The sequence below is a fragment of the Colobus angolensis genome, unplaced genomic scaffold, assembly GCF_000951035.1.
Source record: "Colobus angolensis palliatus isolate OR3802 unplaced genomic scaffold, Cang.pa_1.0 Scaffold63, whole genome shotgun sequence".
NCBI classification, from domain to species: domain Eukaryota; kingdom Metazoa; phylum Chordata; class Mammalia; order Primates; family Cercopithecidae; genus Colobus; species Colobus angolensis.
This window is the reverse complement of record NW_012119932.1, coordinates 7,622,815-7,646,811: the sequence shown is the minus strand read 5'-3', so window position 1 is coordinate 7,646,811 and position 23,997 is coordinate 7,622,815. Positions and strand designations below refer to the sequence as shown.

At 35.3% G+C, this 23,997-nt stretch overlaps 1 protein-coding gene across 1 annotated transcript in view; it reads left to right on the top strand.

Moving 5' to 3' along the window:
* Positions 1 to 23,997, top strand: part of MALRD1 (MAM and LDL receptor class A domain containing 1) — a 725,579-nt gene that overhangs the window by 6,345 nt on the left and 695,237 nt on the right. The window contains exon 2 of the mRNA XM_011963908.1: positions 16,593 to 16,733. Within this exon, the coding sequence (XP_011819298.1) occupies positions 16,593 to 16,733 (141 nt within the window). The remainder of the gene's footprint in view (positions 1 to 16,592; positions 16,734 to 23,997) is intronic.

Below are 23,997 nucleotides of genomic sequence, written 5' to 3'. Positions count from 1 at the left end.
TGATTTAAGGGTCTGATTTCCTTCATCTGCATATGGATGTCCGATGTTCAGTTTTTCTAACACTGTTTACTGAGGAGACTGTCCTTTCTCCATTGTGTGTTACTGTCACTTTTGCCAAAGTCAATTGACCATGAATGTGTGGGTTGATAGACACTTAATACAGAAATAGAAAACCAAATGCTGCATGTTCTCACTTATAAGCAGGAGCTAAACATGGAGTACATATGGACACAAATAGGGGGACAGCACACACTGGGGACTACTTGAGGAGGGAGAAAGGAGGGTGAGGACCGAAAACCACCTATTGAATACTATTCTTATTGCATGGGTAGCAAAATAATCTACACAAACCCTCATGACACACAATTTACTTATGTAAGAAACTTGCACATGTACCCTTGAACCTAAAATTAGAGTTAAAAAAAAAAGTGTTGCTTTATTTCTGGGCTTTCTAGCTTGTTCTGTTGGTCTCTGTGTCTGTTTTTCTTGGTCTATTTTTATATTTTGATTACAGTTGCTTTATAGTATATTTTGAAACTAGATAGTGTAATGCCTCTAGCTTTGTTCTTTTTGCTCAAGATTGTTTTGGCTACTTGGAATCTTTTGTGATTTCATATGAATTTAAGTTTTTTTTCCTATTTCTATTTCTTTGAAAATTACATTGGAATTTTGATAGGGATTGCATTAAGTCTGTAGACTGCTTCATGTGCTTTGGGCATTTTGACGATATTAATTTTTTAAATCCGTGAATATGGAATACCTTTTCATGTACTTGTGTTTCCTTCACTTTAATTGTTGGTGTTTTACAATTTTCAGTATGCAGATCTTTCACCTTGGTAATTAAATTTTTACCTAAGTATTATACTTGATATGCTGCTATTGTAAATGGGATTCTTTTCTCAATATTTTTTGGATAGTTTCTTATTAGTATATAGAAAAACGATTGAGTTTTTTATGTTGCTTTTGTATCCTTCAGTGTTACTGAATTTTTTATTAGTTTTAACAGTTTTTTGTTAAGTCTTTTGTGTTTCTACATATAAGGTTATGTCATCGGCAAACAGGTACACTTTTACTTCTTTCTTTCTGATCTGAATGTCTTTTATTTTTTTCTCTTGCCTAAATGTTCTGGCTAGGACTTCCAGGACTATGCTGAAAATTGGTGGTGAGAATAGGTATTTTTGTTTTGGCCCTGATCTTAGAAAAAAAAGTTTTCAACATTTCACTGTTAAGTATGATGTTTGCTACCTGTTGGTCATATGGCTTTTATTATATTCTCTCTATAAGTAATCTGTTGAAAGATTTTATTATAAAAGGACTTTGAATGTTTCAAATGCTTTCTCTGAATCTATTGAGATGGTTCTATGGTTTTTATCCTTCATTCTGTTAATGTGGTGTATCACATTAATTAATTTGCATATGTTGAACCATACTTACAGTCCTCAGCTAAATCCCACTTGATCATGCCGAGTGATTCTTTCAATGTGTTGTTGAACTCAGTTTGCAAATATTTTGTTGAAAATGTTTGCATCTGTGTTCATCAGGAATATTGGCTTGCAACTTTTATCCTTTAAGTGTCCGCATCTGGCTTTATTATCAAGGTAATGCTGGTCTCATAAAATGATTTTTTATCTATTCAGCCACTCTGTGTCTTGATGAATTCAGTACATTTACATTCAAGGAAATTATTGATAGGTAATTAAGTATATTTATTAGTTGCTGGCACCATCAAGGTGCCAGCAGATTCAGTGTCTGGTGCCCTCTTCTTGGTCTGCAGATGGCTGCCTTCTTATTGAGACCTCACATGGCATAGAGACAGATCACCTCTCCCGTGGCTGTTCTCGAGAGGGCAGTCATCCAGTCATGAAGGCACCATCCTCATGATCTCATAACTTCCCAAAGGCCCACCTTCCAATACTATTGCATTGGGAATTAGGGTTTTAAATATGAATTTGAGGGGACACACACATTCAGCTCATAGTACCACAGAATTAGGTATGCAAAAAATCTAAAAAATATGTAGAGCCTATCTGAAGAAAATCAGAAAAAAACACAGATGTGCAGAAAAAAGACTCATGACAAGACTATGCTTCTTAATGGGATGTTGCAATGGTGTGAATAGGTCCATTTTCATGGAATCGATTTAATTACATTCTAGTACAAAATCTAACAAGGATAAACTTTGGCACCTGATAAAGTGTCTTCCAAGTTTATCTAGAAAAATGAGGGATAAATAGCTAGTAAGAAGGAGAAGAAAAAGAGAAAGAATTTTCATTAATAGGTATGATAGTGTATCATGTAAACTACACTAATGTTATGAAAGTTTATAATTAGAAAAGAATGTAATTGTTAAAAATATTAAGCATACATGTAATATATTTAACAAATAAACTTGGCCTTCCAAATTAGTTGAGAAAACAAAATAGCTAATAATAATTTCAGCAGATTTGTATACAGTACTTACTGTATGCCTAGCACTGTTAAATAATATCCATCCAGTGTCTCATTTAATTTTTACCAAACACGAACATAGTAGGAGTAGTAGTTTTATTATTGTTCCTATTTTACAGCTTGAGGAAATGAGGCTTAGACTAGGTGAAATAAAATGCCAGAGGACACAGAGCTGTTCCGTGGATCTGCTGGAATTCACAAACAATTCTATCGGATCCTGAAACTGTCAATACTAACCACCATACTATGCTGTTTTTATTACATAAAACAAATGAATATGAGGCAATTTCATGTAATACATTTCTTATCTGCTCCAGACAACAAAAATTTCTAACGATAAAATGTTAAATATTAACAATGAAGCCATAGTCTTTATTGCCCCTAATAATCAGAAAAGTCAAGGAAAGTTTCTCTTTTTCTTCGATGTGTAATAGATTTTCAAAATACGTTTGTTGAATATTGAGGTTGAATAAGTATTGGGATGGGAAAGACATTTATAAGTGTTACATGAAAGAAAAAACTTTAGAAGTCAATAAATTAGAATATATAAATTAAAAGTTTCAGTATATCAAAATATTGCAAGTAAGATGAAAGAGGAAAAATGTCTGCAATATAGCACACCAATAATTATTTTCCAGGTCTATAAATCAAAGATGCATTTTTCTTTTGTGAAAATGTAGGTAAAATTCTTGAAAACAACTCACACACACACAAAGAGAAATGACCACGTATGATGAAGTTATCAACTTCACTATTAATTGTAAATCACAATTGAAAACAAAAAGCTGCCAATATTTTTAAAATAAAATAAACATGGAAAATAAAAAAGTATGTTAATTGTTGGGAAGGGCTTAAGAAGATGGATACTACTGCAGGCAAGAGAATTATAAACCCTACCTTTGTTTAGTATTTTTATAATATGAAAGAGGATTTTTAAAGTGTTCATGCCCTCTAACTTGTAATTTTGCTTTAGAAATTTATTCTAAGAAACAACATGAGTTCATGCAAAAAGTCTCCTCGCAATACCATTTAATATGGTAGAAATGGGAAGTCATTTAATTTTATGATATTAAATTAATGTTTAAATAAATTATGATGCATCGATAATATGGACATCTGTGCAGCCATCTGTCATAATTTTTGATGCTATTTAAAAATGAGAAAATGCTCATGATATATTGTTATGAGAAAAACCATGATTACCCATCAATATATGTATTGTACTTATAAAGATAGTATGACACTGCACATAAAATATGAGATGGAATTATCTCTGTGTGTTGGGCTTATACATCACTTTTCTTTTTTGTATATCTTTATGGTTTCAACTTTTCTAAAATAACATCTATTATTTTTGGGATTTTGTTTTGTTTTTTTGAGATGGATTCTTGCTCTGTTGCCCAGGCTGGAGTGCTGTGACACGATCTTGGCTCACTGCAACCTCTGCCTCCCAGTTCAAGCAATTCTCCTGCTTCCCGAGTAGCTGGGACTACAGGTGCATGCCACTACACCCAGCTTTTTTTTTTTTTCTTAGTAGAGACGGGGTTTCATTGTGTTGGCCAGGCTGATCTTGAACTCCTGCTGAAGTGATTCACTCACTGTGGCCTCCCAAAGTACTGGGATTACAGGCGTGAGTCACCGTGCTGGCCTCTGCATCTACTGTTTTTTATAATGAAGATAAAGTTATATTTTAAAACGATCTAATAAACAGCCTTCTCATTAGCAATTGTGCTTATTCTGGTAATGAGAACAAGCTAATATTAGGCACATATACCATGTAACAGGATTCCTTTTTTTTCTTTCTCATTTCTATGTTTTTTCTCAAACTAATGAAAAAGGTTTTATTTTTTGTTATTGTTGTTGCAGATGTTATTTTTTAATCAGAGTAAGGAAATTGAGAATTTGCTAGTAAAATAATGTCAAAGTTATATTAGCAAAGGCAGTCAATATCAGCAAGAAAAGTGTTTATGTAGCAGGGTTAAATCCGTGCATTGTCCAGTCCTATTCATGTTCAGAGCCTGGGACTTTTCCTTCCCCATCACAACTGCCCACTGCCCATTTGGATATCAATCTTTTTCTTTTGTTTTGGAGCACAGTGTCTGGGCTCTCTTTTATGTGTTTATGTGTGTTTGTGTGCATGTGTGTATCCACCAGTATCCACCGAAGTTTCTGGTTTTGAGCCTTCTGCCCCATGCAGTTGTTTTATGTACATCACCTTACAGCAGTAAGAGGAGCTCATTGTGGTTCCTCTGTGCTGGTGTTTCTTTGAGGGCAATAACTTGTCTGCAGGTTTGAGCTCAGCTTCCCTGCTGCTCCCTGATGCCAGCCTAGAAGTTGCTTAACCATCACACAAGGTGAACACAGTTCCTTTTTGATGTAGTTTCTGGAAATCAGGTCCTTTTTTCTCTCCCTTGTCCCTTCCCCCAGTCTACCCCCTGCAAAGTCATGCCCATCTTTCCTGCCCTCTTCTCGGACCCCTTACCCTTGCCTGGCCTGCCCTGGATGGGATCTTCTCACTCTCCTATTATGGTTTTCCAATTCTAATTCTATGGAGTTAAGCCTATGTCCTCTGTCATTCAGACATTTTAGCTATTCAAGGACCAATTATTAGTCAAAGTTGGACAGTCTATTTTTCCTTGTATTTCATTTACAATGGTTCTAACTTTTCTAGAGGCAATGACAAGAGAGAGGTCACAGAGTAGAAGGTGAAGAAAAAAGAAAAACACCATTTTTAAGATTTCAAGGTTTGTCAGCAAAGTTATCTACTTTGAAGGTTCTAGAGTGTCAAAGCAGCCTTGTGTCATGTGCAGCAGCACTATTCGCAACAACGAAGACATGGAATCAGCCTAAATGCCCATCAGTGATAGATTGGATAAGAAAATGTGGTGTATATATACACTGGAATACTATGCAGCCATAAAAAGGAATGTGATCATGTCCTTTGCAGGGACATGGATGGAGTTGGAGCTGCCCTCAGCAAACTAACACAGTAACAGAAAACCAAATACCGCATGTTCTCACTTATAGGTGGGACCTGAACAATGAGATCACATGGACACAGGGAGGGGAACAACACACACTGGGGCCTGTCAGAGGTTGGGGGGTCATCAGGAGGGAGAACATCAGGAAGAATAGCTAATGGATGCTGGGCTTAATACCTAGGTGATAGGATGATCTGTGCAGCAAACCACCACGGAACACGTTTACCTGTGTAACAAACTCACACATCCTGCACATGTAACCCTGAACTTAAAATAAAAGTTGAAAATAAAAAAAAAAGGAAAAGAAAGATTGCATTATAGTACAATTGCATATGTAAACAATAGAATTAAGAAAACAAAAATAAATCCTTACATTTATGGTCAAACACCACCACCACCACCACCACACTGAACTCTTTGTTGAAACTTTTACTGATGTAGATTCTGAAAATTTTCCAGTGAACAAGGTATAGCAAATGAAATTTACAAGTACTTACTTGTAACTAATATGTCAATGGTATGAATCTTTATTGGGAATTTTATCATTTGTTTTAGTTAAAATAAATATACCTACTAAAGCTTTTTATTTTTTCTATGCTATCTTTTCTCCTTCCTTCAATGCTATTTTACTATTATTTATTCAATGCTTTTTATTTATATGCTATCTTTTCTCCTTCCTTCAATGCTATTTTTCTTCCAAGAGAGTTTATTTTAATCTTGCTCCCATGGATGGACTTCAGAGAGACCTTGAACTGGGTAAGTCTTTTTTTTTTTTTTTTTCTTTTGGGATGTATGTCTATTAGATTCCTTCTGTTATTTTGAAAACAGTATTCATGAAACACTTTTTATGTCAAATAACACCATTAGGAACTTTTTACTCTTGTCAACTGTTTTATGACTTAGATGCTGGTGTATACAGTGGTGTAACATAAATCATTTTCTTTAATATATTTTGGTGTCTATAATTGCTTCCTAGTTGTAGACTGTTTTGTGTCATAACGGGCAATGGAAATATAAAAGAAAAGATGAACCATAAGTAATGTGGATTGTTCTTTCATCTCTGGGTATGACGTACAAAACTGGCAGTGCTTCCCAAAGCCTGTGAACACATGAAAGCATTGAACTGAGGAAGTGTTCTCAGCATATTCTGAAAATTGGCTGCACAGTGACTCTTTCTTCTAGGGAGAAAGTAAAACTTCACTGGAATTTTATTTTGACCCATCTTATAGAGTTTCTTATCACAATTCCAATAAAAGATGCCTTATAACAATTAGGGAAAATTTGGTGGGGTCATGTACCTTAGTGAGATTTTAATAATAATAATAAAAAAAGTATTTCTGTATGAAATGATACCATTCTTCCAGAGCTGCAAACAGTTTTTCTGGTATTTTAAGGAGCTCATGAAAATGCAAAATAGTAACCCCATTCTATCAGGAAATTTACCTAATTCTCCCACTTCTAGAAGACTGATTGGCACTTACAGTCAATAAATATTTAATAGACTGGCTGATAGTACTGGTTTACTGACTGAGTGAATGGAGGAATATTCAGTTGCACTATTTTCTTTCACCATGGAATTGGATAAAACTACTCAGTCTTGCAATGTAGTCTGCTTGTATTTTGTGGCTCAAGTGTGTAAATTGATGTCACACAAGAAGAATATTCAGTTTGTGAGCTCCCTTTGAAGATTTCAGACACCTGGCAACATCAAATGGTGAATCGTTTCTTCCAAAGCAAATGTCCTCTGAGCCCATATCTGTGCATAGACAGAACTCCTGCCATGCTTGTCATCCCATGTACATTTTTCTGCTTGTAAGCAAAAATGTTTGTAAATAAATATCATTTCTTCATGTACATATTGACACTTTAAGCTTGGCTAGGAGTTCTGAGAGAAGCCTGGCATTCTGTTGTGAAAGCTATCAAATTTATGATGGCAAAGACCTTGAATCACACTTTCAGAGAAATATGAATAGAATATAATATTCTCTACTACCCAGAAATAATTGTGATTTTCCACTGGGTAAGTCTTGAAATGCTTGATTGAATTTGGAAAAGAAATTTTACTTATTTTGAGAGAAATTGAAAACCTATTTGGGGAAAAAATGACAGGAGTTCATTTGTTCATGAATTAGCTTAATGAAAAATTTGTCCATGCAAAAGATTAAACTTTCTGTTTAGGGCTGTGTATTTATCTTTGCAGAAACTACTGAAAAGCCATTACATCTTCTGGCCAAATAGCTACTCTGGAATAGAGAATTATTTGTAAACAGCTATACGATACTTCTAATACTTTAGTGAATACTGCTGTAAGCTGGAGTGAATGCTATACCTTGTTAATATTTCTGCAAATATCATCAGACACCTGCAAACACTGAAGACCTGCTTTGAAGGTTATGAATCATCAGGCAATAATAAAGTTGAAACATGGTCTGGTAATCCTTTTTTCACTGATACAGATACCATTGACGACACAATCCTTGCCAAAGATGGTCTCAAGACTTAAGGATAAAGGCAACTATATATGACAAGTATCCTGCTGAAGGAATATTGGATAATTCTGGTGTGAACTTTAACAGTACTCACTTAATTCACTATAGTATACGTTTGTGACTTAGGGTTTTTCTTGTTTATGTGTCAATGAAAATATTAAAATTAATTCAATGTAAAAGATAACAAATATATCCTTGATAAATCTAGTTAATACTTTTAAATCACCAAGCCAAATAGTAGGTCTTTCACTGACATTTACTCTTGAGAATTATGACATTTTACTTTCATTTAATTGGAATATTTTGGATTCATTTCATTCTTTTCAGGAACTGGCCACTAACTTTTACATTAATTGAGAGTAAGGGAAATTATTCTTTACGAAAATATTTTTGTATGTTATCTAAATGAAGGATATGATTTTCCAGAACAATACAATGAATTGTATGTACAATTTTGTGACAATGTAATACATAGTGTGTTAGTCCATTTTGTATTGCTATCCTAGAATCTTTCAGACTAGGTAATTTATTAAAAAACAAAAAGGTTGATCTGGCACATGACTCTGCAGGCTGTAGAAGCATGGCACCAGCATCTGCTTGACTTCTGGTAAGGAAGCTTCTATTCATGGCAGAAGGCAATGGGGGAGCAGATGTGTCACATTGTGAGACAGGCAGCAAGGGAGAGGAGGAGGTGCAAAGCTCCTTTAAACAACCAGCTCGCTTGTGAACTAACAGTGAGAACTCACTCATTACCTTGGGGAGGGCACCAAGCCATTCACAAGGGATCCACCCACATGACCCAAACACCTCCTGCCAGACTCCACCTCTAAAACTGGGGATCACATTTCAACATGAGATTTGGAGGGGTCACACATCCAAACTATATCACATAGCTTTCCTCAAAAAGGGATAAAACACACTCATACACTTGGAAAAGAAGGAGACCACCTCAGCATAATAAAAGCCATATATGAGAAACCCACAGCTAACATCACACTTGATGGTGAAAGACTGAAAGCTTTTCCTTTAAGATCAGGAACAAGACAGGAATGCCCATTTTTATCACTCTATTCAGCACAGTTTTGAAAGTTTTAGACAGTGTAATCAGGCAAGAAAAATGTAAAGGCATTCAAATTGGAAAGGAAGAAGTAAAAGTATCTCTGTTCATAGACAACATGATCTTAAATGTAGATTCTATTTAAAAAAAAAAAGCTAGTTAAAAATTTCAGCAAAGCTGCAGGATACAAAACAAACACACAAAACTCAGTTGCATTTTAGTACACTAACGATGAACAGTCTGAAATGAATAAACCAATTTCATTTACAATAGCATCAAGAAGAATAAAATAGGAATAAACTAGACTAAAGAGACAAAAATCTTTTATATTGAAAACTATGTAATTGTTGAAAGACATTTACAAAGATATAAATGGAAAGATATTCTGTGTCCATAGATTGGAAGATTTAATATTATTAAGATTTCAGTATTACCCAAAGCAGTCTATAGATTCAGTGCAATCTCAGTCAAAATTTCAATAATTTTTCTTTTGTAAAAGTAGTAATTTTTTTTTTTTTTTTTTGAGACAGAGTCTTGCTCTGTCACCTGGGCTGGAGTGCAGTAGCTGGGACTACAGGCGCTCGCCACCTCGCCTGCCTAGTTTTTTGTATTTTTCAGTAGAGACGGGGGTTTCACCGTGTTAGGCAGGATGGTCTCGATCTCTTGACCTCGTGATCTGCCTGTCTCGGCCTCCCAAAGTGCTGGGATTACAGGCTTGAGCCACCACGCCTGGCCAAAAGTAGTAAAATTTATCCTAAAATTCATGTGGAATCTCAAGGGACCTCAAAAACAAAAACAAAAAAACAAAAAAAAAAACCTGGGAAAAGAAGAAAGAGGTCTAACACTTCCTGATTTCAAACCTTACTAAAAAGCTACAGTACCTGAGTGTGGTATTGACATAAAGACAGACATCTAGACCATGGAATAGAATAGAGAGCCCAGAAATAAACCTTCAAATATATGGTCAAGTGAGTTTTGAGAAGGGACCCAAGACCAATGGGGAAAGGACGGTCTTTTCAACAAAGGTGGTGGGAAAATTGGGTAGCCACAAGCAAAATAATTGGAGTTGGACCCTTACCTTATACCATGTACAACAAAGTACCTCAAAATGGATTGAAGACCTAAATATAAGAGCTAAAACTGTAAAACTTAGTAACATAGGAGACAAGCTTCATAATATTAGGTGTGATAAAGATTTATTCAATATGACACCAACAGCACAGGCAACAAAATAAAACAGATACACTGACTTCATCAAAATTAAAAACTTCTATTCATCAAAGGACAGTATCAACAGAGTGAAAAGGCAATCCACCGAGTAGTAGAAAATATTTGCAAATCATACATCTGATAACAGATTAGTATCAGAATGTAAAAAGAACTACAACTCAACAACGACAAAAAACAAATAACCTAATTAAAAAATGAATAAAGACCTTGAACAGACATTTCTCCAAAAAGACATATAAATGTCCAATAAGCACATGAAAAGATACTCAACATTGTTGATCATTAGGGAAATACAAATAAAAACCACAATGAGATACCACTTCACACCCATTGTGATGGATATTATAACCATCCAAAAAATCTCCTAGAAAATAATGTATATATGAAGATTTGCAGAAATTGGAACACTTGTGCTTTTCTGGTGGGAATGTGAAATGTTTTAGCCACTTTGGAAAACAGATGACAATTCCTCAAAACATTAGAAATAGAATTTCCATATGATATAGCAATTTCAATTCTTGATATATACCCCAAAGAAACCAAAGCACGGAATTGAATAGGTATTTGTACACCCATGTTCACAGTAGCGTTATTTACAATAGCCCAAAGCTGAAAACCACACAAGTGTCCATTGATAGATGAATGGATAAACAACATTTTGTGTGCTACAACATAGATTAACCTTGAAGACATTATGCTAAGTGAAATAAGGAACACACACACAAAAACATCCACTGTATGATTCCTCTCATACGAGTTACCTACAATACTCTAATTCATAGAGACAGAAGGTAGAATTGTGGTTGCCAGGGGTTGAGTAGGGAGAAATGGAAAGGTGGTGTTTAATGGGTACGAAGTTTCAGTTTTGCAAGATGGAATGACTTCTGGGGATAGATGATGGTGATGGTTGCTTAACAATGTGAATATACTGAATACCACAGAATGCTACACTTAAAAATTGTTAAAATGGGCCAGGCATCGTGGCTCATGCCTGTAATTCCAACACTTTGGGAGGCCAAGACTGGTGGATTGCTTGAACCCAGGAGTTTGAGATCAGCCTGAGCAACATGGCAAAACTCCATCTCTACAAAATGCAAAAAATTAGCTGGGTGTGGTAGTGTGTACCTGTAATCCCAGTTACTTGGGAGGCTGAGATGGGAGGATCACTTGAGCCTGGGGAGATCAAGGCTGCAATGAGCCACGATCGCACCATCTGTCACTCCAGCCTAGGTGACAGAGCAAGACCCTGTCTAAAAAGAAAAAAAAAAGGTTAAAATGGTAAATTTTATGTAATGTATATTTTACCATAATAATAAAAAAAGAGTAGGACTCTGATGGGAAGACTGCAACTGTGCCTCGTAGAACCTGTAGGAGGAAGAGGAATGTACATTATTAATGTTGACCCAGGGAAGATTTTGAAATAAGTGTGGTTTCTATCTCATCTCTTCCCTTGCTAGATTTTTCATAATTTTGCTAGATTTTTCATAATTCTTACATTGTGTTCTGTCTTCTAAGAACATTACGTTGTGATGCTTTACCCAGACCATACTTTCCAGAGTTAATCCTGAGTTCTGGATTATCTGAGTTTCTTCACCATTACTACAATGGAAACTTGATCCTATTCATTCCCATTTTTTCAAAAGCATGCCCCAAGCTGACTGTCGCTTTGGCATATTATTTAATATTTTTCTTTCCATTATTGTGTTAAAGATCAAAACTAGGAGGAATTCTTTAGTGGTTCTTTAATGAGAGAATCTGACAGCGTGGAACCCAACTCAGGAGATAATTGTGGCTTCGAAGCAACCTTCCAGTCCTCCCTCTTTGACTGCAGTACATCTAACCTTTGGGATTATAAAATTGAAAAAAAAGTGATACATTGCTCAAGTTCAAAAAGTCCAGGAACTTGGATTCTACTGATAAGTTCCTGTATAGCACTCCTAATTGTTCATTATATGGTCCAACTGTGGTGTTATTACTTCACACTATTTAGTGATGGCTGTCATCTACATGGTGACAGATTTTATTACAGCAGATAGTTTCAGACTTGAATGCGATTGTGTGGCATATGAAGTTAAAAGGTAAACCAGCTACAATTCAAGGAAAATTATTCAAATTGTTTAAAATATGCAGTTCTCTACTGGGGAAAATGAATATTTAGAAAATTTTCCTGATGTATTTTTGAGTCATCTGGCAGTTATTAGATGTTCAGGATTACTTTTTTTGGTAAAAATTAGTTGGAAACCTGTGCCCATTGGATTCATTTTATAGCAAAAAGAACCCCTGTTGAGACTATTTTGATGAAAAAATGTTTTATTTAGCTGTTTTTTTTCTGGTTCTTACACTCAAAAATTATCATTATCTTGTGTATTAAAAAAACAAAGAACATTGCAAACAGACATCAACTAAGTAATTGTATTGCAGGAAAATTTCTTGGTATTTAAAAAATGTTTGACCACCTGTGTGAGAATGTGTGTACCTTTCATACACATAATTGTTGAAATATGGTGATAAAATAATTTAGAATATTTTATAATCAGATCATTGTAAAAATTGTTGAGAACTAAAAGAAACTTGAAAATAGATACATACTTATGTCAATACATGCATAGCTAATTGAATCTCACATACACACAAACACATACACAAGTGACTATATAATTTAGTTCCTTTTTTTGTTCATTCAGATTCCCTGGATAATTAGGAGTCTATAAGGTAATAATCTGGATATTCCAGCTATCCTAAGTATGTCCAAGGCCTTATAGAAATTGTGTATTTAATCATAGTATGATTCATAGACTAATAGAATTTCTTTGCTTTTGAAGAGAATGACGTCAACTCTATCTGGAAATACTGGTTTCCTTAGGCTGACTAGGAGCTCTGACAGAGCTTTAATTCTAGTTCAGTAATAAAAATGGGACAGTGGATTAATAATTATGCCTCAGAGGAGAGCTTTAAGAGCTGTGGTTCTGGAGTACAAAAACTTGTGTTCCGTTCTCGACATTAGCACCCACTAGCTGGTCTATCTTGAGCAAGTTACTTAATGTCTGTAAGACATCATCTGAGTTTTCTCATCTTTAAAATGGAAGAACAGGCTTGCTTCATGAGGCTTTCTTCTTGCTTCATAAGAAATAAGTTACTTCAAGTGGAATCCCAGCACAGAATAATTATCTCAATAAATTGTAGCAATGAGGATTCTTATTATTATTATACGATATAACTGGTGGCAAATTTTTTTAAAATAAGGGATCTAGGAGTAAAATTAATGAAATAGGCCATGGTGATGAAGCAGGCTTCATGGCATGTGATTGGCTGAATCCACAGATGCTGAACCCACAGACATACAAGCCTCATTACCAATGGCCTGTTTTGTTGATTTTACTCGTAGGTCCCTTATTTTGAAATATTTTGCCAACCAGTGGTATTCTGTAATAATAAGATTCCTCAATGCTGCACTTTATCGAGGTAATTGTTTTGTGATAGGATGAAATGAAAATTATGTTCTTTTGACTGGGTTGCCAAACAGTATATAACTATTAACCAGCATGTTTGCTCCAGCTACAGCTAGTGCAACTAGTCAGGCATTGAAGGAACTTGTCAGAGTGATGCAGATATGCAGATGAGTGCTGAAATTAGGGCTTAGCCTGGGAGGGTTCTTGGATTCACTCAGGAAATAATTCACTTAAAGAAGTTTCAGAGTCATAGGGCAACGCTTTGGATATATAGTTAATTGTTCAACAATTATTAAAATCATGCTCAAGGCCTGCTTCTGTGCAGATGCAGAGTTCAAGTTCAAAGCAATTCAAAGCCACGTTCTGCAAGTTTTGTTCAAGTAATTAAAAAAAAAAAAGACTGTTGAAATCTCAAAGCCAAGTGGCTCTGGTGATGGAACAGGAAGTATAAAATCTCCACTGTTTTTTAAAGTTTGTTCTTTCTACTTTCTCCAGACTTACTGTAGTAATCTTATAACTTTACACAGCTGTTTTGTTAGGCAACTCTGAATCAAGCTGAAAAGAGGATTAAAGAAATTAGGAGAATATCCTTTGCTCCTTTTTACTACTGTGGAATATGTTATTCTACACTAAAGGTTAAAAGAAGGGGAAAGGAAAACAAATCATTATATAACATATTGACTACAACAAGAGTATTAAACATGAATTGTGGAAATTAAAAAAAAAAATTCAGGCTGGGCATGGTGACTCATGCCTGTAATCCCAGCACTTTAGGAGGCCAAGATGGATGGAACACTTGAAGTCAGGAGTTGGAGACCAGGTTGGCCAACATGGTGAAACCTCATCTCTACTAAAAATACAAAAACAAAACAAAAGAAAATTATCTGGGCATTGCAGCACATACCTGTAATCTCAGCTTCTCTAGAGGCTGAGGTAGGAGAATCACTTGAACCCAGGAGATGGAGGTTACAGCGAGCTGAGATTGCACCACTGCACTCTAGCCTGGGTGACAGAATGAAACTTCATCTCAAAAAAAAAAAAAATCACAGATGAGCTGATGGTGTTAAAACATAAGTCTTTTATTGAATTGTAGTTGCTTCATGTGGAGTAGGGCTAACTCATAGGTAGTGCACCTGGAGCCATGCTTGTGGGGTGTTGGCAACTGTAGTTATACCCATTGATACTTACATGCAAATCAAGGAGCAGGTTAATGCAAATTGAGGGGCAGGCTACTTAGAAATCTCTGGAGGCCGGGCGCGGTGGCTCAAGCCTGTAATCCCAGCACTTTGGGAGGCCGAGACGGGCGGATCACAAGGTCAGGAGATCGAGACCATCCTGGCTAACACGGTGAAACCCCGTCTCTACTAAAAACTACAAAACACTAGCCGGGTGAGGTGGCGGCGCCTGTAGTCCCAGCTACCCGGGAGGCTGAGGCAGGAGAATGGCGTGAACCCGGGAGGCGGAGCTTGCAGTGAGCCGAGATCGCGCCACTGCACTGCAGTGTGGGCGACAGAGCGAGACTCTGCATCAAAAATAAAATAAAATAAATCTCTAGAAAGGGAGTGGTAACTTTTGGGTCATTGCCATGGCATTTGCAAACTGTCATGGCACTGGTCGGAGTGTCTTATGCTAGTGAGCAATGAGAGCAGCTAGGGATTGTTTCTGTAGCCATCTGCTGGTTTCTGCCAGCTTCTTCACTTTATCCTGACTGGACCAGATTCTATTTTGGTCAGCAGCGTTGAGACCATAAAACAAGTCCTGCTGTTCTCCTACCTCAAAAGGACCATCTTTACAGTTGCTGAGGACCACAACCTGGGGAGGGGCCATTTGTGGTTGAGATCATCTATTTTTAGAATGTGACATTCATAGACATTGGATAATAGAATAAAGCCCTACATGGGTAGGTATTGGGAATAGCCACATGCTTGAATTCTTCTGTTTCTCCCTAGCCTCTTAGATCACCCAGAGAAAGAGTCAGAAATGTCTTTGTTGTGATTTAAAACACTAAACTTTCCTCAAACACTAAGATTCAATGATGAGGTCCTGTACTTAATTTAAGGAGTATGTCTTGGCCACTGATGGTTGAGTTTTCATCAGCGGAGTCTCTGTGATTTGATCTGCCAAAACCTGAAATTCTGATATGCCTGCATGGCATGAAGATGGAAGTTGAGTTATAAGATGTAACCTTAATAATAATTCCTTATATGTTATGGTACCTAAGAGTTATAAAGTACAGTGGTCTGTTGCTATCCATGGATAGCAAGTCCGTGATATAAAATGGTGTAGTATTTACATATAACCTATGCATATCTTCCTGTATACTTTAAGTCATCTCTAGGCAATTTATAATACCTCAGACAATGTAAATATTAACACTATGTAAATAGTTGGCATACTGTATTCTTTAGGAAATTACAAGAAAAAATCTATGTGTTCAGTACAGATGCATTTTTTTCCTGAATATTTTTGATCTGCCATTGATTGAATCCACAGATGAGGAATTCATAGACACGGAGGGCCAACTGTATTTTTATATGTATTGTATTACAGATCTTCATAGCAATTGCTTGAGAGACACAGGACAGGATGTTATTGTTCTGATTTTGCAAGTAAAGGAATGGCTTGCTATGTTTGAATAGTTAAGCTAAGACCCTCAGTTAATAAGAATCAAAATCAGGATTAGGTCCTCGGTCTTCTGACCCTGTGTCGTGTGGCATTCTTTCTATTTGAACACACTGTTTTTTTGTTGTGGTAACTTACTAGAATATTGGATGCATGAAAAACTTTGCATGAATAAAGTAGACTTAGATTTGTAAGGAATAATCCTTATGTTAACTTAATTTGTCATTTGTTGCTAAATTTTATTTTTCTGCTATTGTCTTATTTTTTAAAAAGCCAAACACAGTTGTGAAAACCAATTTCTCTTCTCTCTCATTAGGCTCAAATTATGAAAGATGTGATTTTGAGGATGGTCTCTGTAATATGACTGAAGATCAGAGTCTGCAACCTAGTTGGACAAAGAGAAATGGGATGACCAGTCTATCACCTCCATTTTATGATCACAATGGTGATGTGTCTGGTAAATGCTTTAAATTTATTTTCTCACCTCTCTCCCTTCCTCCTTTCCTTCCTTCCCTCCTTCCCTCCTTTTCTTCTTCATTCTTTTCCACCTCTGTTTCTTCCTTCCCCCCCTCCCTAAATATTTAATTAGGGAAGTAGACTCTAACTACATATTAGTAGTTAAAGTGCCTAATTTTATACATTCTTTAACCAGTTTCAAGATATTTATGATTTTAAAATATCACATCGGATTCTCATAATCGGGTTCCTGGGATTCCAATGGGCCTATTTAGATAACTGGAATTTTCCAGTTTTTCTTACTCTTTATGGAAATTGTAAAATGTAAATGGGAAAATATACCTAGATTAATTAGACAGTCAAATGTCTTTTATTTTTGCTGTACTAGTTTTAGCTTTGGGACAATATACACAGCATAATTTGACAAATTTCTTTTATTTTGGCTGGACTGGTTTCAGCTCTGTCTACTATCACTTGTTAAATCAAGTTGACTGGAAAGCTCTGCTGAACTGCTCTGTAGACTTTGAGGTAGCTCTGGAGTGAGCCAGAAATTTCTTCATTTATTAACTAATGAACTCTATTAATTCAGCATCAGGTACTGGGTGTTTAAGATGTACTAGAGAGCAAAAATGGACTCCATGCCTGCCCTCATCTGATGGGTTTACACATGCTAGGAAAAGAAGTAACACATTTCCTGGCACAACTAAAAGCTAGTTATTTTTATAAGTGATACTTCCCTCAAATAAATTCAATTAATGTTAAAATATGGTTATTACCCTAGAGGTAATTTGAAACAAGCAAATATTCAGGCATTGGATGTGAGTTTGGCAAGGTTTTCATAAATATTACACATGTGGATTAAACTCCCTGGTCTGTCCCTCCCTAGCTGTAAAATCTTAAATTAATTTTTGAACCTTATTTTTCACAACTTTAAGAGAGGAAATAATGATGCTAAATTTTTAGGATGGTTAAGAACTACATGAGAAATTGTTGATAGAGCTTATTATAGAAAACCCAGCACTCAAAAAAGTAGATATTTAGTCCATTTCTGAATAATTTTGGTGTTGCTAATTTTACCTCTACATTGATAAGATGGAGTTTCTTAATTTGTTTGGCTTTAATGTCAAAAATTATTTTTGTTTAGAATTCCTAACAATTTTTAGGAATCAACCAGTTTTATTACTGAAAAGGAACCAGCCTCACAAATAGTAACAAGCACTAACTGCAATATAGGAAACTTTTTTTCTGTTTCTTTCTTTTACTCAGAAGGTTTTTCACAGCACGTATTTATTTACTCTAGGCTTTTGTTTGTTGATGGCTCTTGCTGAATGCCTCTTGCTTGCCTCCTTACTGCGGAGTTAAATAACTTCAGAAGACACTGTGCTTCCCAATTTTCTTCTCTCTCTCTTTCCTATCTGCCATTTTCCCTCATTTTTTTCATGCATATTTTTGGTTGCCTAGTCAAGAGATAAAATGGGGGCAATCTACATCAAAACTGAGATGTTGTATGGGCAGATACCATAGAACTATATCATCTGAGTTGACTTAAAATCTCTGGAATCATACTAGATGGGTTTGAATTCCAGCATTGCCAATCTGCTAGTTTTGTAGCCTCAGTTTCCTCATCTGCAAAACAAAATAATAATGCAAGCTGCATAGGAAAAAGAGACAAAATATTGCCTGCATAATTAATTGAAGGCTGATAACTTTGGTAATAGTCATGCATCTCTTACAAATACAATTAAATGTTAACATGTAAGTATTCTCTAGCAATAATTTTAAGTAAGCAAGTGTTCTGGCTGTAGATATTAGCTGTTGGAAAATATTTATAGAAAAATGGTCTGAATCCTGTCTTTACTCAAAAATTCTTATTTCGTAAGTATTAACCAAATTTTGATTAACTTACTCTTGAAATGATTTGCCAGTGCTCCAAAATTATATTTTTCATTATGTAATCAATGCCTTGAGTGGCAAGTTTGAGAATCAATTAGAACGTTAAAAACATCACTGTTGTCAGTATTTGAAATCCAGTAAAGCTCAGGGAAAGAATGGTTAAAATGTAGTACTAATTTTTAAAGCAATGTAACATTGCATTTAGATAAAATAGTAGTACTATAACAAAATCATATACATCTTTGTAAGGATGGTAAAACTACTTTTAAATATGGGAGTGCAAATATGACAGTTTTAAGTAATTCTGGAGCTCAGCTGATATTAAAGATGATAAAGGGGTTTTTAAATGTATAATTCACTTTAAGTCTATCAAAGATTAAAAACAATTTATTTGAAAAAATATTTCCCATTAGGCCACAAATTATTATTTTCTAATTTGGGCATTTACAATCAGTTTTAAATGAGGATATTAGAGCTTTTGTTATTCTGATCCATTGTTAGATCTAAAATTCATATATTATGAAACATGTACACTACTAAATAGCATCTGATATTTTTATTTTGTTCTACAGTGTTCATATATATTGTGTCTATAATCTCTACATATTATAAACCCTACAAATCAATGTTATAATATTGCTTTAGACAGCATTAAAATAAATGAAGAAGAAGATATTCTTTTATCATATTTATTATTTGCAGCAGTCTTTATTTCTTCTAACTATCTGATTTTGTTTCTGGTATCATTTCTCTTCAGCTTGAAGAAACTCCTTTAGTATTTCTTTTAGTGAAGTTCTGTTAAGGATAAATTACGTTAGTTTTTCCTCCTCAAAATGTTTTTATTTTGCCTTCATTCTTGAAATGTATTCCTCCTGGATATATAATTTTTCATGGTCCTTTTTTTTTCTTTTAGTATTTGAAAGACATTATTTTGTTGTCTTCACCTAGTTTCTAATGTGATATCCACAATTTCATTTTTTTCTGTATGTAATATATCTGTTGTTTTGATGCTTTCAAAATTTGGTCTTTATTGTTGGATTTCAGCATCAGCATTTTAAATTTTATCATACTTACGTTAACTAAGCTTCTTGAATCTGAAATGTATGCTGTCTGCCAATTTTGAAAAGTATTTTGCTCTTGTTTATTCAAATAGTTCTTCTGTCCCATTCTCTCTTTCATTTCCTTTTTTTATTTCAATCATCAGTGTGTTAGTCTGTAAGTCTAACAGGCTATTATATGAGGCTTCACCATATATTTTGATTTTGTTTTCTGTTTTTCAGAGTGCATAATTGCAATTGATATATCCTCAAGTTCTGTGATTTTTTCCTTTGTTATCTTCATTCTACTGATAATCCTATGCAGTGATTAAAAAAGAAATCAACTACAGATGCTCCTCAAATTATAATAGGGTTATATCTCAATAAATTCATCATAAATTGAAAATGCATTTAATATACCTAACCTACTGAGAATCATAGCTTAGCCTAGCCTACCTTAAACTTGCCGAGAACATATATCTTAGCCTACAGTTGGGTCAAATCATCTAACACAAAGCCTATTTCATAGTAAATATTGGATACCTCATGTAATTTATTGCATATTGTACTGAAAGTGAAAAATAGAGTGGTTGTGTCCCTCCGAATATATATCACTTTTGCACCATCATAAAGCAGAAAAATCCTAAGTGGAACCATTGTAAGTCAGGGATTGCCTGCACTGTATTTTTCAGTTCTAAAATTTTTAATTGGTTGTTTTAGTTAAAGTAAAAAGTTCTCTGTTACCTTTTCATTCATGATAAGAATATTTTCCCTTACTTCATTATGCATAATTATGTTGGGAGTTTTAAAATCCTTGCGTGCATGATCTCAGATTTACCTGCTGCTGATTACATTTTCCCATGTATGATTATGTCATCCTAGTTCTTTGTCATATAATTTTGAGTTTTATCCTGCATGTGTGAATGGAGGCTCTGGGATGTGTTGTATTTTTTTTTTGAGGCATGGTGATAATTTGTTTAAGCAAGTGATTAAGTTGCATAGACTCAAATGACAAACTCTTTTTTTTTTTTTCCTTTTTCTTTGGAGACAGAGTCTTGCTCTGTTGTCCAAGCTGGAGTTCAGTGGCATGATCTCAGCTCACTACAGCCTCTGCCTCTCAGGTTTAAGCAATTCTCCTGCATCAGTCTCCCGAGTAGCTGGGATTACAGGCATGCGCCACCACTCCTGGCTAATTTTTATACTTTTAGTAGAGATGAGGTTCTCCATGTTGACCAGGCTGGTCTCGAACTCCTGACCTCAGGTGATCCCGCCTCAACATCCCAAAGTGCTGGGATTACAGGTGTGAGTCACCAGGTCTAGCCTCAAATGACAAACTTTTTTCTGCTCTGGGCAGCAGTCCAGATATCAATTCAATTCCTCTAGGTTTAGCTGCTAGAAGGGCTCCCTGAATATACAGGTTTCTGTTTTCACCAGAGACTTGGACAGAGAGTATTCATAGAACATTGGGGAACTCTTTTTATTATTTTTTTATGGCTCTCTATAAAATTTCTCTTTTTTTGGTCATACCTGGCTATTCCAGGTTTCCGTTCCTGGTTCCTCAGGCCAAGGAGAGAGCAGCCCTTCTCTCAGAGTTTTAGCCTTGCACTCTATCTGCATCTGCAGCCGGACCCCATGCTAAAGCCTGACAGAATGGAATTCGCTGTGATCCCTTAAAAATAATGCCTCCTCTCTTTTTCTCGAAGTACTCTTGTGGTCCCAGCTTATAGATTTGTCTTGTTTTTCTACCGTAGTCATTATGTCAATCACTGAGTTTCCCAGCCGAATGAACACCAGCATCCCCTAAGCTGCTCTGTGTTGCCCTTTCTGAAGGGAAACTGAGCCATAATCCACTCCTAAGTAATAGGTAGGCTCTGCCACATACAGGTTGAGTTGGGTTCTTTTATTAAGAAGAAACTGTAAATGACCAAACAGGGAGACAAGAATCCCACATTCTCACTCTCTAGATTATGTTTCTGCAGCCTCTATAGTCTGAATATTTGTTTATTTTTAAATCAGTGAAAATTTAATGTCCTTTTATTCTTTTTTATATTTACTTTGAAAACTCTTTACTGAACATCTGCATTGCTCCACATGCTCTTCCAGGACCTGAAGATATAAAAGTGAACAGGAATTCAGCTCTTGTCCCTGGTGAACTTGCAATCTGGTGATAGAGACATAAACCATTTACACGGACTTATGATTATATATTAAGAGCTAGAAAAAAGCAACCAGCAACCGTTTTCTTGTCTGCACGTATGCATTTAAAAGCTCACAGTGTGACAAGGATACGATGTATGTGCTTTGCAGATGTTGTTTGGGAGCATCTATGTTGTTTGTAATCTGAGAAATTTCCATTGAACAACTCATCTATTCCAGGCATCTGCACGCTTTTCATTGAAAGGGCTGATAGTAAATATTTTTGACTTTTTGGGCCATATGGTCCATTTCCCAAAAACTCGACTCTGCCATCTACTCTATAAAAATAGTCATACATACACAATACATAAAGATTAAGCATGGCTGTGTTATGTTAACCTTTTGTTTATGAACATGGAAATGTATAATTAATATCATTTTTACATGTTTAAAAATATATATATTTTTAATTTTTCAATGATTTAAACATGTAAAAATGTTTCTTAACTATAGGAGATGCAAAATTAGGTGGCAGATGGATTTGTCTGTGGGTTATAGTTTGCTGCCCCTGGGTCTGTTCACAGTAAACATTAATTGGGCATTTTATGTCTGACACTATTCAATATTGGACATGAATGAATAAAGAATATAATTCTTCCTCTAACAACACAGATACATTATAATCTTATTTTTAGTGCCCAGTGTTCACATTTATAACAAACATAAGTGAAGCAAACTTTGTTTCTGTATCAGAATCAGCTTTATTATGCTATTATTTAAACATGTATCTGAACTTTGAATTAAGGGGGAAATTTTGTTATAGTAGTCAGTCCTCTTTCTTTAAAATAAATATGTTTAGTGCTTACTTGTACTGAGAGTACAAACAAGATGTGTTAACGAAATGGAATTACAGTGTCTTTTCTTCATTTACCCTTTTTTTTTTTTTTTTTTAGACAGAGTCTCACTCTGTCACTCAGACTGGAGTGCAGTGGCATGCTCTCGTCTCATTGCAACCTCCCCCTCCCTGATTCAAGCTATTCTCCTGCCTCAGCCTCTTGAGTAGCTGGGATTATAGGCATGTGCCACCATGCCCAGCTAATCCTTGTATTTTTATTAGAGATGGGGTTTCACCATTTTGGCCAGACTGGTCTTGAACTCCAGACCTCAAGTAATCTGCCCACTTTGGCCTCCCGAAGTGCTGGAATTACAAGCGTGACCCACCACACCAGACCTCTTACCCCATTTTTAGTTTGATAGTTGTGTTCTTTTAAAGGTAAAATTATTAAAATAAAAATTATTACATATGTATATTTATGTTGTTAGATTTATATATGCTGATTATTATTGTTAATTTCAATGCAAAAGCTTTTATTAATTCCAGTGTAAGACATCATGATAATGTTGTTAAGATAATAAAGACTACAGGTTTATCATCCCTTATCCAAAAATCTGAAATCCAAAATGCTCCCAAATTGGAAACTTTTTGAGTGCCAATATGATGCCACAAGTGGAAAATTCCACACCTGATGCCTTTGGTTTCTGATGGTTTAATGTGCAGAGACTTTGTTTTATGCACAAAATTATTTAAAACATTGTACAAAATTACCTTCAGGTTATGTGAATAAGGTATATATGAAACATAAATGAATTTTATGTTTAGACTTGTGTCCCATCTGTAATGTATTTACAAATATTCTGAAATCTGAAAAAATCTGAAATCCAAAACACTTCTGGTCCCAAGCATTTTAGGTAAGAGATACTCAACCTGTATTAAGTTACAGGCTATATATCAAGGTGTTTGTGATGTCTTTGAGACACATGTTTGGGAATAAAACAATTACTTATTGAGAGAAAGAACAAGGTACAAAATATGGGTTTGAATAAATTTCTCTGAGACTAGAGACAAATTCTGACTCCAGAAAGCGAAAGAGCATTTGAGAAAATAGTTGAAACATGAGTGGTATTTCAATGGATGGAGAGATGAGAGAAATGGTATTTCAAATGGAAAGAACCACGTAAGGACGAGGTGGAGATAGTTGCTGTGCTCAGGTGGTGACACAGAAGTCTACTATGACTAGAAATGACTGGAAAGAAAGAAGATAGGCTAAAAGTGTATGTTGTGAATGTCAAGAATTATGTCATCCACAGGTTACTGATTTTGCTCACCTCAACTGTTTTCTTGCCTTCTTTTTCCTCCTA